The sequence below is a fragment of the Canis lupus genome, chromosome 2, assembly GCF_003254725.2.
Source record: "Canis lupus dingo isolate Sandy chromosome 2, ASM325472v2, whole genome shotgun sequence".
NCBI lineage: Eukaryota > Metazoa > Chordata > Mammalia > Carnivora > Canidae > Canis > Canis lupus.
The window spans coordinates 67079364-67095238 of NC_064244.1; the positions used below are offsets into that span (position 1 = coordinate 67079364).

Sequence of the window (15875 nt, forward strand, 5' to 3'; positions counted from 1 at the left end):
ACATAAAAATAAAGTGGTATTTTGTATAAAAGGAAGAACCAGTCACATTTTAGAAGCTACCAGGCAGCAGAGTTGTCTTGGATTGTCTTAAGATTGGGAGAATGAATTAATGCTTTACGATCAAGTGAGGTCTCGGCCCAGTCTCACGCCTTCCCCACTTCCTTTCGTCTTCAGAGAGTACACACTAGATGTGTACAGACTCTCCTCTGTGGTCACACAGCACGATGCCAAGAAAGCTGGGGCTGAGGTGGTAAAGCAGGTGGAACACCCTTTGCTGAGTGGTCTGCTGTACCCCGGATTACAGGTACTCAGGAGGGGTGGAGTTGCCCAATGACCTTTTCTGCTCTGTTTCTAACCACGGGTCACAAATCCGTCTCTCAGTTGTAATGAAGCCCAAGTACTTGCTGTTCCTTCCCTGTGCTGCAGGCCTTCTGGTCTCCCTCCCCCTTTCTGGCAAGCCTTTTGACTTTTTCAGCTGTAGGTCCTCCCCTATCTATCTGCCCTTTAAAACACTGCTCGTCTCACACATCTTTTTTTTAATTTATAAATCAGCTTATTTGCAGATTTTATGTTTTCGGGGTTTTTTGTTTTTTGGTTTTTTTGTTTTTTTTTTTTTTGGTTTTTTTGTTTGTTTGTTTGTTTGTTTTTTAGTAAACCCTATATCCCAGTGTGGGGTTTGAACTCACAACCCTGAGATTAAGAGCCACACCTTCCACTGACTGAGCCAGCCTGGTGCCCCCAGATTTTATATTTTCTTTATGTTCATTTCAGTTAACAAATGTATTTACATAGGTATACACGGAATTCACACCAGTTATTTACAGATCATACTGGCATACCACACCTTAAGTCTTTTGTGCAAAGGTACACTGGATGTAACTATTGGCTGAAAATGGCCTGATAACCAGGCTATTTACACATAAATAGTAAATGGATTTTTTTTTCATGTCTGCAGAATACAGTACACACATGGAAGCCAGTTCTCCCAGAGAATGCTGTGCAACGTCACACATCTTCTTTATATTGATCAAGATCTCTGAAATGAAGAAAATTTCAGAGTGATGTGTAAAGATAAATTTTTGGTGGGGTGCCTGGGTAGCTCAGTTAAGCAGCTGACTCTTGATTTCGGCTCAGGTCATGATCTCAGGGTTATGAGATCGAGCTCCGCATTAGGCTCCACACTCAGTGGGGAGTCTGCTTGAGATTTTCTCTCTCGCCCTCTGTCCCTCCCTTCACCACACACACCCCACAGGCATATTCTGTCTCTCTTTAAAATAAGTAAATCTTGCGATCCCTGGGTGGCGAAGTGGTTTGGCGCCTGCCTTTGGCCCAGGGTGTGATCCTGGAGGCCTGGGATCAAATCCCATGTCGGGCTCCTGGTGCATGGAGCCTGCTTCTCCCTCTGCCTGTGTCTCTGCCCCCCTCCCCCAGTGTGACTATCATAAATAAATAAAAAAATTTAAAAAAAAAAAAAAGTAAATCTTTAACAAAAATAAAACAAAATATATATATTTTTTAGGCATCTATTTTCCATTAAACAAAACATATCATATTTCATATGTATTTGTTGAGCAAGGAGAAGATAGAAAAATTCAAACCAAGTTGTTAATACTGGTTACTAGCTCAAAAGGTAGGACAAAAATGATAATAGGCTTAACTTTTTCTTTGTATATATTTTTTTAGATTTTTATTTGTGTATGAGAGAGAGAGAGCATGTGCACTCTCAAGTGGGGGGCTGGATAGAGAGAAAGGACAGAGAATCCTCAAGCAGACTCCATATTGAACTTGGAGCCCAATGCAGGGCTCCATCTCATGACCCGAAAATAATGACCTGAGCCAAAACCGAGTCAGACTGAGCCACCCAGGTGCCCCTCTTTGTGTATTTCTATAATGTTTAGTATAAGAGAAGCGCCTAGATGACTTAGTCAGTTGAGCGTCCAACTCTTGATTTTGGCTCACATCATGATCTCAGGGTCATGGGATGGTACCCTGCATCAGGCTCTATGCTCAGCAGGGAGTCTGCTTGTCCCTCTCCCTTTTCTTCTCCCGCTTGAGCACAAACACTCTCTCTTTCTCTCTAATAAATAAATAAATAAACTCTTTAAAAAATATATTTGGTATAAGAATATCAAGTCTTCCCTTATCACTTCCAAAAGAGCTTTCTATGTGTTAAGCCTGGAGACATTTAGATCTGCACTGTCCCCTATGGCAGCCTCTCCTCTAGTTACGGTCATATATGGCTATTAAAAATAATTACAGGGATCCCTGGGTGGCACAGCGGTTTGGCGCCTGCCTTTGGCCCAGGGCGTGATCCTGGAGACCCAGGATCGAATCCCACATTGGGCTCCCGGTGCATGGAGCCTGCTTCTCCCTCTGCCTGTGTCTCTGCCTCTCTCTCTCTCTCTCTGACTATCATAAAAAAAAAAAAAAAAATTACAATTAAAGTTTTTAGGTTTCAGTCACATTGGCTATATTTCAAGTGTTCACAGGCCACATGCACCTAGTGGCTAACCTATTGGGACAGCACAGACATAGAACATATTCATCATTCCAGAATATTCTAGTGGACAGTGCTCTTCTAGATTGTTCCTGCTTGCTCACCTTTCTCTTCCTCTCCTTCTTCCTCTTCCCTCCATTCAATCAGACATGAAATCTTATCAATTCTACTTTTAAAATCTCTTACATATATTCTTGTTCTCCATTCCCACTGACATCGTTCAGCATCGTTTCTTACCTGGACTCACAGCAGCCTCCTCACCGTTCTCTTTGTCTCCAGTCCAAAGGCCTCCACTCTGTGCCCTGCCCTCTGACTGGTATGATCTTTCTACAGTGTGGGCCAGGATGATGCTAGACACCCTAGTGTGGTATTCAGGATCCTTACTTCTCTGATGCCTTCACTAACCACTTCCTCCATCCGCTTACGTTTGTGCTTTTGCAAACTAAATCACTCATAATTTCCCTAAACATTTCACACCTCCCTGCCTTCTGACATCTGTTTCCTCTCCATGGTGAAAAACATCTATATATTCTTCAAAACCAAGCTCAGCCCACAGTCTGATTCCAGGAAGCCTTCACTGCCACCTGTCTGACCAGCTACTAGCACTGTTCGTTAAATGAACATCTGGGATAGCCCTTTACACACTGTACTGAAATTATGTTTATATGCCTCTTTTTTCAACTGAATAATGGGCTTCTTGAAGGCTGAGTTTGGATCCAATTCAACTCTGCATCCAAAGGGCTGGCACTAGGCCTGGCATGTAGTATGTGATAATACCTGTTTGTTTACGAGTTTAGTCTTGCTTTTTGTTTCTGAGCTCTCACAGCACATTCTTCTTATGCCATTTTTAAAAAAGATTTTATTTATTTGAGGGAAAGAGAGAGAGAGAGGACAAGAGGGGGCAGAGGAAGAGGGAAAAGCAGGCTACCTGAGGAGCAGGGAGCCCAATGTAGGGCTCCATCTAGGACCCTGGGATCATGACCTGAGCCGAAGGCAGATGCTTAACCAACTGAACCACCCAGGGGGCCCTCTTATGCCATTATTTGACATTTGTCACAGGCTGCCTTATTCACTGGGTACCTTTGACATGACTGTGGTGTGTCTTCTTCCCTCCCTGCCCCACTAGTCTGTGAGCTTCCTGAAGGCAGGGGCTGTTAACATTTTCCTTCATGACATCTACATGGAGTACGGTTCACCTCAGGCACTCAGCAAATGTTTATGCCACTCTTGAGGCCTACAAGGAGGCTGGATGCTATATTTGCTTCCTGGCTCTACTTTCTGGGAAAAAAAAAAGTATGATTTTCAAAACTTTCTGGTATCTCAGATCCATATAGAAGAAATACAGTAGGAGTTTATGCTCATGTGTTTTTTTCCACAGGCATTAGATGAAGAGTATTTGAAAGTAGATGCCCAATTTGGAGGTGTTGATCAGAGAAAGATTTTTACCTTTGCAGAGAAGGTACGTATCCTCTTTCCTATATTTTTTCCTTTTGTACCTCGGGTATGCAATTAAATTTTTTTGAATATGCCAGTCCCACTACTCATAACTATATTGTTTGGTAGGTATTGTTCTCCCTGGTTTGCAGACAAGAAAACTAAGTGTCAAGAAAGAAAGTTGTCAGTTGTCACACTGCTAGTGACTGAGCAGAAATTAGCACTCAAACCTATCTAACTCAAATAGCCCATGCTCTTGCTGCTACTAGGAAGCTGTCCCCAGACCTGTTGGATTTGCTCTTTCCTAATAATTTCTAGGGACAAGGACCACCAGTCAGAACTACTGGCCTTTCCCAGAGCATTCAGCCCGTATTGCTCTGGATCTCACATAAACCACTCATTTCTGAGAAACTCTTTAACAAGGTTTATTTATTTATTTATTTATTTATTTATTTATTTATTTATTTATTTATTTTAAGATTTTATTTACTTATTCATGAGAGACACAAAGAGGAAGAGGCATAGACACAGGCAGAGGGAGAAGCAGGCTCCATGCAGGGAGCCTGACGTGGGACTTGATCCCTGGTCTCCAGGATCACACCCTGGGCTGCAGGCTGCGCTAAACTGCTGTGCCACTGGGGCTGCCCTTTAACAAGGTTTAAAGGAGGAAATCAGAGCATACCCTTAATAGTTCTTTTTGGGGGAAGAACTTGAGTAAGTTAGAAAGGGCTACTGAAAAAAAAAAAAAATAAAATAAAATAAAATAAAATAAAATAAAATAAAATAAAATAGAAAGGGCTACTGAGAAATGGTTGTTATTTCTGAAAGCTTCTCAAAACCTCATCTTGGCAAGAGTATGGAGAAAACACTGTTAGCGGAAATGTCAATTTCTGGAGGGTAGTTTGCCATAATAATTATACAAATTGGTGCTAAGGACATAATCTTAAAAGTGCAACTTCAGTTATGTATGAAACTATTTTATCACATTATCAGTTTAAAGGTAAAATCTAGAAATAGGGATGCCTTGCTGGTTCAGTGGGTAGAGCATACAACTCTTGATCTCAGGCTTATGAGTTTGAGCCCCACACTGGGTATAGATATTACTTAAAAATAAAGTCTTTTTAAAAATAAAATCTTTTGGGCAGTCCAGGTGGCTCAGTGTTTTAGCGCTGCCTTCAGCCCAGGGCGTGATCCTGGAGACCTTGGATGGAGTCCCACGTTGGGTTCCCAGCATGGAGCCTGCTTCTCCCTCTGCCTGTGTCTCTACCTCTCTCCCTCTCTGTCTCTCATGAATAAATTAATTAAATCTTAAAAAAAGAAAAAATACTTAAATAAAATATTTTTTAAAAATCTAGAAATAAACCCACATCCAATGGCAAGGGATTGTTAAATGATATATGTTATGATAACTCATCACGATGAAATGTTATATAGTATTTTTTAAATGGCTTTTGGATTTTCTTTTTATTGTTTTAATTTTATTTCCAGTATAGTTAACATACAGTGTTATATTAGTTTCAGGTGTACAATATACTGGTTCACCAGTTCTTTACATTACTCAATGCTCATCAGGACAAGTGTGCGTCTAATCCCTATCCCTTATTTCCCTCATCCTCTCATCCCCCTCCCCTCTGGTAACTATCAGTTTGTTCTCTAGAATTGAGTCTATGTCTTGGTTTATCTCTCTCTCTCTTTTTTTCCCTTTGCTACTTTGTTTTTTTCTTAAATTCCACATATGAGTGAGGTCATATCTTTTTCAGACTGGCTTATGGTGTTGGGGTATATTTAATGAATGAGGAATGCTTAAAATGTAAATTTTTTGATTAAGTATTTCATATTATCTCCTCCGTTAACTTATTTTTTTTTTAAGATTTTATTTATTCATGAGAGATAGAGAGAGAGAGGCAGAGACACACAGGCAAAGGGAGAAGCAGGCTCCCCAGAGGGAGCCTGACAGTGGGACTGGATCCTGGGTCTCTAGGATCACGCCCTGGGCTGAAGGCAGCGCTAAACCTCTGAGCCACCTGGGCTGCCCTCCTCTGTTAACTTTTTAGTTGAATCTACTTTTATTATTCTAGCAGAGATGGCCCATGGTTTATTTTTGTGAAACTCACAAGCTCTAAGAATGGTATGTGTGAAAAAAAAAAAAATGGTATGTGTGTGTATGGAGAGACCATGTGTGTGCCAAGTCCCAAAGTCTAAAATATTATTTGGTCCTTTTCAGAAAAGTTTGCCCACCCATGCTCTAGAGATTACAACATGGGTCTTTGTAATGTGTTATAGTTTAAATTAGATATTTTTGCCACATCTCAATGATGTAAAAACCTACAATTTTTTCTTTTTTTTTTCCTACAATTTTTTCTAAGTCCTTCTTGCTATTTGTGCTATTGTCATATAGTTCACTTTTACATGTATTTTAAGTCCCAAGACTTTATTATAAATTCCTTTTTAAACAATCAATTTTCATGTATATACTTAGCCCTACTCACCTTTCCTGGTACTCTTGACTCCTTCCAGCACTCCAGTGGCTCTGGGCTTCCATCTGGGATCATTTTCCTTCAACCTAAAGAATGCCTCCTCCCCTCTGCCCCAATATTGCCATTGGTAGCACGGGTCATAAATAATGAGTTCTTTCAGCTATCTTTTGTCTGAAAACATCTTTCTTTTGTTTTCCCTGGATATCAAATTCTAGGTTGGCGGTTATTTTTCTTTTACCACTTTAAAGAGCTATCCCATTGCCTCTGGTTTCCTTAGTTTTCATTGAGAAATCACCTGTAAATATTATTGTGTCTCTTTTATAGATAATACAGCTTTTCTCCAGCTGTTCTTAGCATTTTGTCTCTGATTTTCAGCATTTGACTATGGTGTTCTTGGATATAGTTTTCTTGGTATTTATCCTACTTGGATTTTGCTGAGCTTCCTGAGTGTTTTCAGCAGTTTTGGGAAATTGTCCCCTATTATTTCCTTAAATATTGCTTCTGTCATATTCTCTCTCCTGCTCTGGGACCCTAATTATACATAGGGTCGACCTCCTGACTATGTCCCACACATCTCTTATATTCTGTTGTTTCCCTTTTTTTTTTTTCGTCCTGTCTGTGCTTTAGTTTGATTATTCTCTACTGACATTTCTTCAAGTTCACCAATCCTGTCCTCTGTTAAATCATATCATGCCATTTTAGAGCTTCCAGTTGGTTCTCTTTTATAGATCTTTATTTATAGATCTTTTTTATGATCTTTATTCCAATATCTGGATTATTCCTAGGTCTGCTTTTATTGACTGTTTTAACTATCAGCCATTTTTTTTCTGTTTCTCGTTTCTAATACTTTTTTTTATATCAAAGACATTGTAGATATGTTGTAGAGACTCTGGATTATGTTTATAGTGTGCTGTGCTTTCTGTAGACTGTTAAATTACTGCCTTATCACCTTGATCCTGTCATGGGGCTGGTTCTAGGCTTTGTCAGAACAGGTCTATTTCAATTTTGCCCTTCCTCCTGTGATGTGGTCCGTATTCCTGTTATATGACTTTTCTGGAGTCTCAAACCCAAATCTTAGGGTGTTCACAAAGACCTCTCCACTCTGAGTGGATCTAAACTTCAACCTCTGTTTCCCCAGCACTATACGGTGTTTAAAATCTCTGTGCAGATCTCCAGCCTCCCAGCACCTGTTATCTGCTAGGCTCCCTGGCATCCTTCTGTATGCACACATAGCTAGGAGTTAGCACAGAAATAGTGGGGAGTTTTGACTTAGATTTGGGGGTAAGGTGCTCACTTCACTCTGGAACCCTTCCCAAATCCTAGCCTCCTGGGAGCCCTGAACCCCAATCTCTGTCTCCTCTGCTTCATCAGACATCTGTTCTCTTTTTCTCAACACCTGGTTTGGGAAAAGAGCCCTCAAGGAGAAAGTAAGGGTGAGTGTGGGTCACCTTTGCTTTCCCTCCTGTCAAGATTTATAGTGTACACCTATTGCTATTGAATGCCTACAAATGGTCATTTTATATATTTCCACCTTACCTTTTATGGTTGTTTCTGGTGGCAGAGTAAATCCATCGTAATGTAAAAATCACACTGTAATACTAATAGAAAAGTGGTTGAGAAAAAAATAATTTTTTAAAGATTTTATTTATTTATTCATGAGAGAGACACACAGAGAAGCAGAGACATAGGCAGAGGGAGAAGCAGGCTCCCTGCAGTGAGCCTGATGTAGGACTCCATCCCAGGACCCCAGGATCATAACCTGAGCCAAAGGCAGACGCTCAACCACTGAGCCACCGAGATGTCCCTAACTTTATATATACACCATCAAAAGGTTGTATATTCAACACAATGGAATATTTTTCAGCGACAAAAAAAAAAAAAAAAAAAAGAATGAAATCCTGCTATTTGCAATGACACAGACGGAGGTAGAGAGTATAGTGCTAAGCAGAATAGGTCACTCAGAGAAAGACAGATACCATATGATTTCACTGATATGTGGAATTTAAGAAACAAAACACAAATGAATGAAGGGAGGAAAAAGAGAAAAAGGCAAACCAAGAAACAGACTCTTAACTCTATAGAGGACAAACTGCTGGTTACCAGAGGCGGGAAGGAGGTAAGGGAGGGGTGAAATAGGTGATGGGGATTAAGGAGGGAGGGCACTTGTGATGAGCACCGGGCATTGTATGGAAGTGCAGAATCACTAAATTCTACTCCTGAACTAATATTATACAGTATGTTAACTAAGTTTAAAAAGAAACTTTAAAAAAGAAAGAAGGAAAGGTTGTATATTTGGTAGAAAAAAAGATTGGAAGGACTGTATCAAACTATTAAGTTGCTGGCCAAATTAGATGAGATTGGAGCACTTAGGAGAAATTTATACTAATACTTGGTTTGTGCATTTCTTTCTAACTCCTCAGTATCTCCCTGCACTTGGCTACTCAAAACGGGTCCATCTGATGAATCCTATGGTTCCGGGATTAACTGGCAGCAAAATGAGTTCCTCAGAAGAGGTGGGTTTGCTAGCTCTGACTTGAGTTCAGAAATCTTCAGCAAGAGATGAAGAGATTGCGGGCTCGAGAAAAGAGTCACCCGGCTAACTAGAATTCTTGTAAATTTGAGTTATGAGGAACCTAAAGTCATCCAATTAATTTCAGTGGTTCTTGACTACTAAAGGACCAAGAAGCAGTCCTGATGGGATCCAATCATAATTTTAACAGTTTTATTGCTGCTGATAAAACGCACAAGCAAAAGTAATTTCTTCATTCATAGAACTGTGATAAAATTCAGCCTTCTTAATGAGGTTAATGAGGCTAGGGTTGCATTTTACCAAATAGCATCTTAATTCTCAGGTGATGTTTGACATAACTAATATGATAACTGCAATATCTTTTTTTTTTTTTTTTTTTTTTTCCAGTATCTTTTAACATTTAAAAGTCCTGCTTAGGAAAAGTACACTTTTGTTTTGATCCCTAAGGGTACAGAATGGGGGCCTTAGTGGAACCCAAAGATGTGAAAGGTTGAATTCTGGATTCCCAAACACAGCTGAGCTTCAGCAATACCTAGGGAATTAAAAAAAAAAAAAAAAAAAAAGCATCGATTAGACTGTTTTTAGAGATTCTGATAAAGTAGTTCTGGACAATATCAGGAATCTGTATTTACTTTCATATTTTACCAGGTGATTCTGATTAAAGTCATGGTTGGGTGTTCATCTAGCTTCAGTCTGGCTTCTCAGTTTTTTGAACAGAGATCAGTAAATTTATGCATGGAAACTTAGAGTTTTTAGAATAATATACTCATTTGTTTTTCTCTGTGTTAAAATGCTCCATGTATTAGTTATTTCTTTGACAAACTATCATACCACTCACACCATTTAGTAACATTCACTGTATGTTAACCCTGGAAAAATCAGAGTTAGTAGCAGTTTCTGAACATGACTACATCAGAATCACTCAGAGAGCTTTTCAAAAATACAGATTCCTGGCCCAGCCTCAAGAGATTTTGATTCATCTCCCAGTGATTTACTTTTTTTTAAAAGCACTCCAGATGATTCATATACAGACATACATGGACCAGAATTTGGTAACCACTGAACACCAAGAACCATAAGCTTACTCACTGCAAAATAAGAAACAATACCTATTACCCTGAAAGGGAAAACGGCTCTAGATACTAGACAGTACCTGGTATTGGGGGTTGCCATGTAGCAAGTCCTCTCACACACTGTTTTGGGCAGTAACGATTAGTATGCTCCTTTGAGAAAATAGTTTTGGGCCTAGCAGTTTTAGGTAGCTTAAGGAAAGAATCCTAGAGAGAGCAAAAACAAAAACAAAAAAACCTCTGCAGAGATGTTCATTGTAATATTGCATATAATTTACAAAAATTAGAAAATAATTTAACAGTTTAGAAAGTATATTGTCACTAATAATTGGGAATATGATACAGCATAAAAATTATAAGGAAAGACTAGGTAGCCACTCAGAAATACTTACAATATAGTCTCAAGTGAAAAAGCAAAGGGTAGACATTTGTTCTCCAACTAGAAGTTTGTAAGAACTATAAATTTGTAACAATGTTCTGTGTTGAAGGCCTTAGAAGAACACAGGAACATTGAAATCATTATTTTTGGCAATGTTGTGAGTGGTTCTTGACTCTGATTAATTCTGCTTTTATTAAAGTTGTTAATGTTTAACTATTTAAAAAAAAAACATTAAAATACACAGAGTATTTGAGCATATCTCATTTCTCACCATAAGAGGTCCTTTCTCCTCCGTGGCTTCTAGGAGTCCAAGATTGATCTCCTTGACCGGAAGGAAGATGTGAAGAAAAAATTGAAGAAGGCCTTCTGTGAGCCAGGAAATGTGGAGAACAATGGAGTTTTGTCTTTCATCAAGCATGTCCTCTTTCCTCTCAAGTCCGGTAAGACACTCCTTGGTTGCTTCCCAGAGGCCAGGCCAAAGTAGCAAAACTAGTATTGTGATCATACTTGTGGTTTGTCAGGAGTCTTCCTTCAGAGATGGGCTTCCCTGATTCTGTGCTCTGACTTCTAATACACCAGTGTACATTTGCAGTTGGGATATCATTTCATTGCCCATGAGATTGTCACTGGGTTACTCTACATAGGGTGATAGGGTGGGCAGGGGTTGTAGAAATGAGGGTGGGCACAGGCATGCTGAATTAGAGAAGTATGAAAGAAATGTAATGCACGATCCTTTCCCTTGAGCTTGGATGCCGCTGGGTTGCTAGCTCATCTGATTTAAGAACAATAAAATGCCATATAATAAAGTTTAAAATATACAACAAAAACTCTAAATATCCATAACATTGAGCTAGGAATGCTGACTCTGCCATTATTGATGAGTTTGTTGTCATGGATCCTTTGTCTTACAGAGTTTGTGATCCTTCGAGATGAGAAATGGGGTGGAAACAAAACCTATACCGTTTACTTGGACCTAGAAAAGGACTTTGCTGATGAGGTAATCCCAAAGGAGGAGTAATCCCCACTGAATTCCTTCTGATGGACCTCTCCTTCTTGGCCTAGGCAGATTTCTAGTACCTGCCCCAAGTTTCTGCTTGATGCTTTCCAGGGCTGTGTATTGTGAGTAATGGCTTAATGAGGATTTGGGTGGTTCACAGGTTAGGCAAGCAAATGGCACAAAACTAATATATTAGTATCCTATTCACTCTGCAAAGGATTTAACCTGGAATAAAGGACCAAACCCAGCAAGATGAACCATTTTAGGGAGAGGTGCATAGTCAAGGTTTAAAAAAGAAACATCTAGGAAAGGACAGCATAGAGGATCCTGCTGATCTCAACAGACAGCTTCACAAAAGAACTACTAGGTACCCATGAGTTAGGCACCAGAGGATTAAATCCTTGTGAAGCTCATGGTTCAGAAAGAGAGGCAGACGTATAAACAAATAGTATGGCTGTGTGACTATATGATGATGATGTATACACAGTCCAAAGGTAAAATAGGGAAGTGATTACCTGGCTGTCCGGCAAAGCTTTGCAGAGGGGACAACATCCAAAAGACACAGAAGGTGAAATAGCATGATGTGGAATCGCAAAATGGCATGGTCTGACATGAATCTAAAAGGTGAGGCATGAATTATTGTGGGCAAGACAGGAGGGGCCAGGTCATAAAGGGAAGATGTGATAGTGGTGCATATGGGGACTGGAATGGGGGCTTTTGGTTGACTCTGACTTTGGGTTGAATCAGTGTGATTGGATGATCAGAAATGTTAAGCCTTGGTGTAAGACATCAGAAATGTGGAGTCTGGAACCAGGGAGCCAATAGTCCATTCAGTTCTCGACTGTTGTGAGTACATTTGGAGTTGTGCCTTCAGCCCTGGACTTCAGTTTTATGAGGTTTATTTGATAGTCTGGGGTGTGTTGGTGGGGAGAGGAAGGAGGCTGTGATAGGGAATAGACCAAAACCCTTGTCACGGAAGCACAGTTGAAAGAACTGGGGATGTTTGGCTGGGAATCAGGCCTGTGTCCAATCCTCCTCAGATAACATGACCGACTCATGGGAGAAGGGTTGGGTTTCTTCCTGTGGCCCCAGAGGGCTAAGCCAGGTCTACAGGTGGGGACCATAGTGAAACATGTTCAGAATCAACATCAGGGAGAGCTGTGCAGCAACCTTTGTTGTATGACAACAAGCTGGACTGCCTCACTTAACTTTGTGACCTCATCACTGAGGTGTTCAAGCAGAGACCAGAAGCCCACTGCAGGCAACCTAGTGTGGGGGTTTGAACATCAAATAGAGGAAAAGACCTATGAACTCTGTGGCCTATTTTTTGGATGATTTTCACAGCCATTGCCCTGAAACCCTCTCCCTCCAGCCTGAGGCAGGCCACAAACCCCATATTTTAATAATAGAAAAGCTTTAGGCTTCCTCTGTCCAGTATGATAGCCACTAGCCTCATGTGGCTGTTTAAATGTAAACTACAATTCAGTTCCTCAGTTGCCCTGGGCACATAGTAAGGCTTACCTGCCACACACAGCCAGTGGCACCTATGTGACACAGCACATACAGAACATGTCCACTGTCACAGAAAGTGCTACTGGCTAGTGCTACTTCAGGCTCTTTTTTCAGATATGTTTCTTCTATCCTTCTTATTATTCCAATAAATGACTAGCCAGTAGCACTTTTAAAATTCCTAAGGGGGAATCCCTGGGTGGCTCAGCGGTTTAGAGCCTGCCTTTGGCCCAGGGCATGATCCTGCAGGCCCGGGATCGAGTCCCACATCAGGCTCCCTGCGTGGAGCCTGCTTCTCCCTCTGCCTGTGTCTCTGCCTCTCTCTCTGTGTGTCTTTCATGAATAAATAAATCTTTAAAAAAAAAAATTCCTAAGGAAATGAAGGAATATCATCAGAAACTAAAATGTAGGCACTGTTGTATTACAGGTATTCATGGCTAAGAGATACCCCTTAGAATATCTAGCAGAGCCTTTCAGGGCAGATTTGAAAAGTATAAAAGTACTAGTCACAGGACACAAGAAAAATTGAATTGCTGAGCTCCTACCACGCACTAGAATCACTCACCAGGGATCCCTGGGTGGCGCAGCGGTTTGGCGCCTGCCTTTGGCCCAGGGCGTGATCCTGGAGACCCGGGATCGAATCCCACATCAGGCTCCCAGTGCATGGAGCCTGCTTCTCCCTCTGCCTGTGTCTCTGCCTCTCTCTCTCTCTCTCTCTGTGACTATCATAAATAAATAAAAAAAAAAAAAATTAGAATCACTCACCATATTTACCCACATTGTGGGATTGAATCCTCATTCTGACTCTCTGAGGTATAGATATTCTCTTCAGTTCTTAAGTAAAGCATCTTAATAACCCTCTAAAGCTTAGAAGGTTATTAAGTGCCTGGTCCAGGGCTCACACAGCTAGCAGGGACTCTAACCCTGGTTCAACTCCAACGCACTTGCTCGCTCTTCTCACTTACTTAGCTACCCGCCAGGCTGTCTCCTTGGGTTGCCTCTCTGTTTCTCCGCCTGCAAATGACACCTGGTTCATGCCACTACTCTAAGCATGAATGGAGGGACTAGAAGAATTTGATTAATAAAAACATTCAAGTTACTTTGGCTCAGGTCATGATCTCCAGGTCATGAGATGGAGCTCCACAGTGGGCATGGAGGCTGCTTGAGATTCACTCTCTCCCTCTGCCCCTGCATGCGCGCTCTCTCTCTCTCTCTCTCTCTCAAATAAATAAATCTTTAAAAAAAAATAAAATAAAAATCCTCAATTTAGTATGGAATTCAGAGTCAAAAAACCTAAATCTCAGACAGGTAAAATAATCTTCCTAAACCTTTCTCCCCCCTCTTGGCTTTGTCAGCTTCCTAAGGTGATTCTGAGGATCAACAGCCTGTACTCTACATACACATTATCTTTAGTAGACTCAGATATCCTGTGCCCCACTCTGATACCTCCTTCCACTGGGCCTTTGTACACTTCTGCAGGTTGTACACCCTGGAGACCTCAAGAATTCTGTCGAAGTCGCCCTGAACAAGTTGTTGGATCCTATCCGGGAAAAGTTTAATACTCCTGCACTGAAGAAACTGGCCAGTGCTGCCTACCCAGATCCCTCGAAGCAGAGTAAGGCCAGCCAGGGAGCGGGGAAGGGCCAACGGGTGCATGACATCAGACAGAGAGCCTGTCAGTGGGCTTCAGGGAAAGGTCGGTCTCAAACTGAGAGCCCTAGAAGCCAGGGGGTCTGAAGTGCAAGGATATCCTACCCCATTAACTCCTGGAATGGAACTTGAGTCATCTTGATCTAGGTCTGGGCGATACTGTGAAGTGATTACATCCTGTTGTATGAAGTCTCCTGGTGTGAGATACATACTATGATGCTTCACTAAATGTTCTTTGGTTAGAGACCAGCTGGGTTAGACCATGAGGTAACACAGCTGTTCAGGCAGAGCTTGTACAGCTCCTTAGGGAAGCTCATCTTCAGCTTTGTCTAATACCTTTCCATATGCTTCTGAGTGGCTCTTAGTTAGCCATCCACTTATCCATGATGCTGAGATATTAACATTGATGGTTTTGTGTGACCTTCCAGACTCGAAAAATGTATGTGGAGTGCATGAATGGAAATACCTAAAGGTAGCAAAACTACTACCATCCCTCTTCTTCCCTCCTCTCCAGCTAATAACTGAGGGAGAGAATAGATGAAAATCTGGCATGTCACTTCTAAAAGGTTGCTGATCCTGTTTTAAAGATGTAACTAGGGGCACCTGGCTGGCTCATTTGGTAAAAGCCCATGACTCCTGAGCTTGGGGTCATAAGTATGAGCCCCATATTGGGTGTAGAGATTATTTTAAAAAGAAAAAAAAGAAGATATAACTAAAGGGGTATGTTCTGGGGCAGCCCAGGTGGCTCAGCGGTTTAGTGCCTGCTTTCAGCCCAGGGCGTGATCCTGGAGACTTGGGATCGAGTCCCACGTCGGGATCTTTGCATGGAGCCTGCTTCTCTCTCTGCCTGTGCCTCTGCTTCTCTCTCTCTGTCCCTCATGAGTAAATAAATAAAATCTTTAAATAAGTAAAGTAAGTAAGTAAATAAAAAAGTGGGTATGTTCTGGGCATTCTGCGCTAAACCCCTGCTGGTGTCCTCATTGGGTGGGCTCAGCGGTTGACCTGTCATGGTGAAGGAGGAGAGTTCTGACCCCTCGGGTTCTTCTCATTCCCAGAGCCAGTTGCCAAAGGCCTTGCCAAAAATTCAGAACCAGAGGAGGTCATCCCATCCCGGCTGGATATCCGTGTGGGGAAAGTCATTAGTGTGGACAAGGTACTCATTTCTCATCACATCCCAGAGAGGCAGATAGGGGTCACATTTGTCTGTTTCCGTCTGGAGGAAACCTGGCCAGGGATGGGAAGTAACATCCCTGAGGTCATATTGCAAGTCAGAACACAGGCGCCTAACTCCAGGTGTCAGGCTTTTCCCTTTGCTGCCTCTGGACCTTATGC

The 15875-nt window shown here is 41.4% G+C and overlaps 2 protein-coding genes and 1 long non-coding RNA gene across 7 annotated transcripts in view; 1 reads left to right on the top strand and 2 right to left on the bottom strand.

Moving 5' to 3' along the window:
• Positions 1 to 2788, bottom strand: part of LOC112659974 (S100P binding protein) — a 52698-nt gene extending 49910 nt beyond the window's left edge. The window contains exon 1 of the mRNA XM_049104814.1: positions 2735 to 2788. The gene's annotated coding sequence lies outside the window, so the exon portion shown is untranslated. The remainder of the gene's footprint in view (positions 1 to 2734) is intronic.
• Positions 1 to 15875, top strand: part of YARS1 (tyrosyl-tRNA synthetase 1) — a 30959-nt gene that overhangs the window by 11431 nt on the left and 3653 nt on the right. For all 4 annotated transcript variants that reach the window (XM_025447225.3, XM_025447226.3, XM_025447229.3 and 1 more), the window contains 7 exons: positions 175 to 304; positions 3876 to 3956; positions 8829 to 8921; positions 10692 to 10827; positions 11299 to 11384; positions 14373 to 14508; positions 15599 to 15696. In XM_025447225.3, the coding sequence (XP_025303010.1) occupies positions 175 to 304; positions 3876 to 3956; positions 8829 to 8921; positions 10692 to 10827; positions 11299 to 11384; positions 14373 to 14508; positions 15599 to 15696 (760 nt within the window). The remainder of the gene's footprint in view (positions 1 to 174; positions 305 to 3875; positions 3957 to 8828; positions 8922 to 10691; positions 10828 to 11298; positions 11385 to 14372; positions 14509 to 15598; positions 15697 to 15875) is intronic.
• On the bottom strand, positions 8034 to 14373 carry LOC112659976 (uncharacterized). Of its 2 annotated transcripts, none has more exons than XR_003136620.3 (4): positions 11900 to 14373; positions 10659 to 11023; positions 10092 to 10215; positions 8034 to 9470 (listed from the first exon to the last, which is right to left on the bottom strand). It is a non-coding gene; the product is annotated as an uncharacterized LOC112659976 (long non-coding RNA). The 2 variants fall into 2 exon arrangements; XR_003136619.3 differs by having other exon boundaries at positions 10659 to 11159.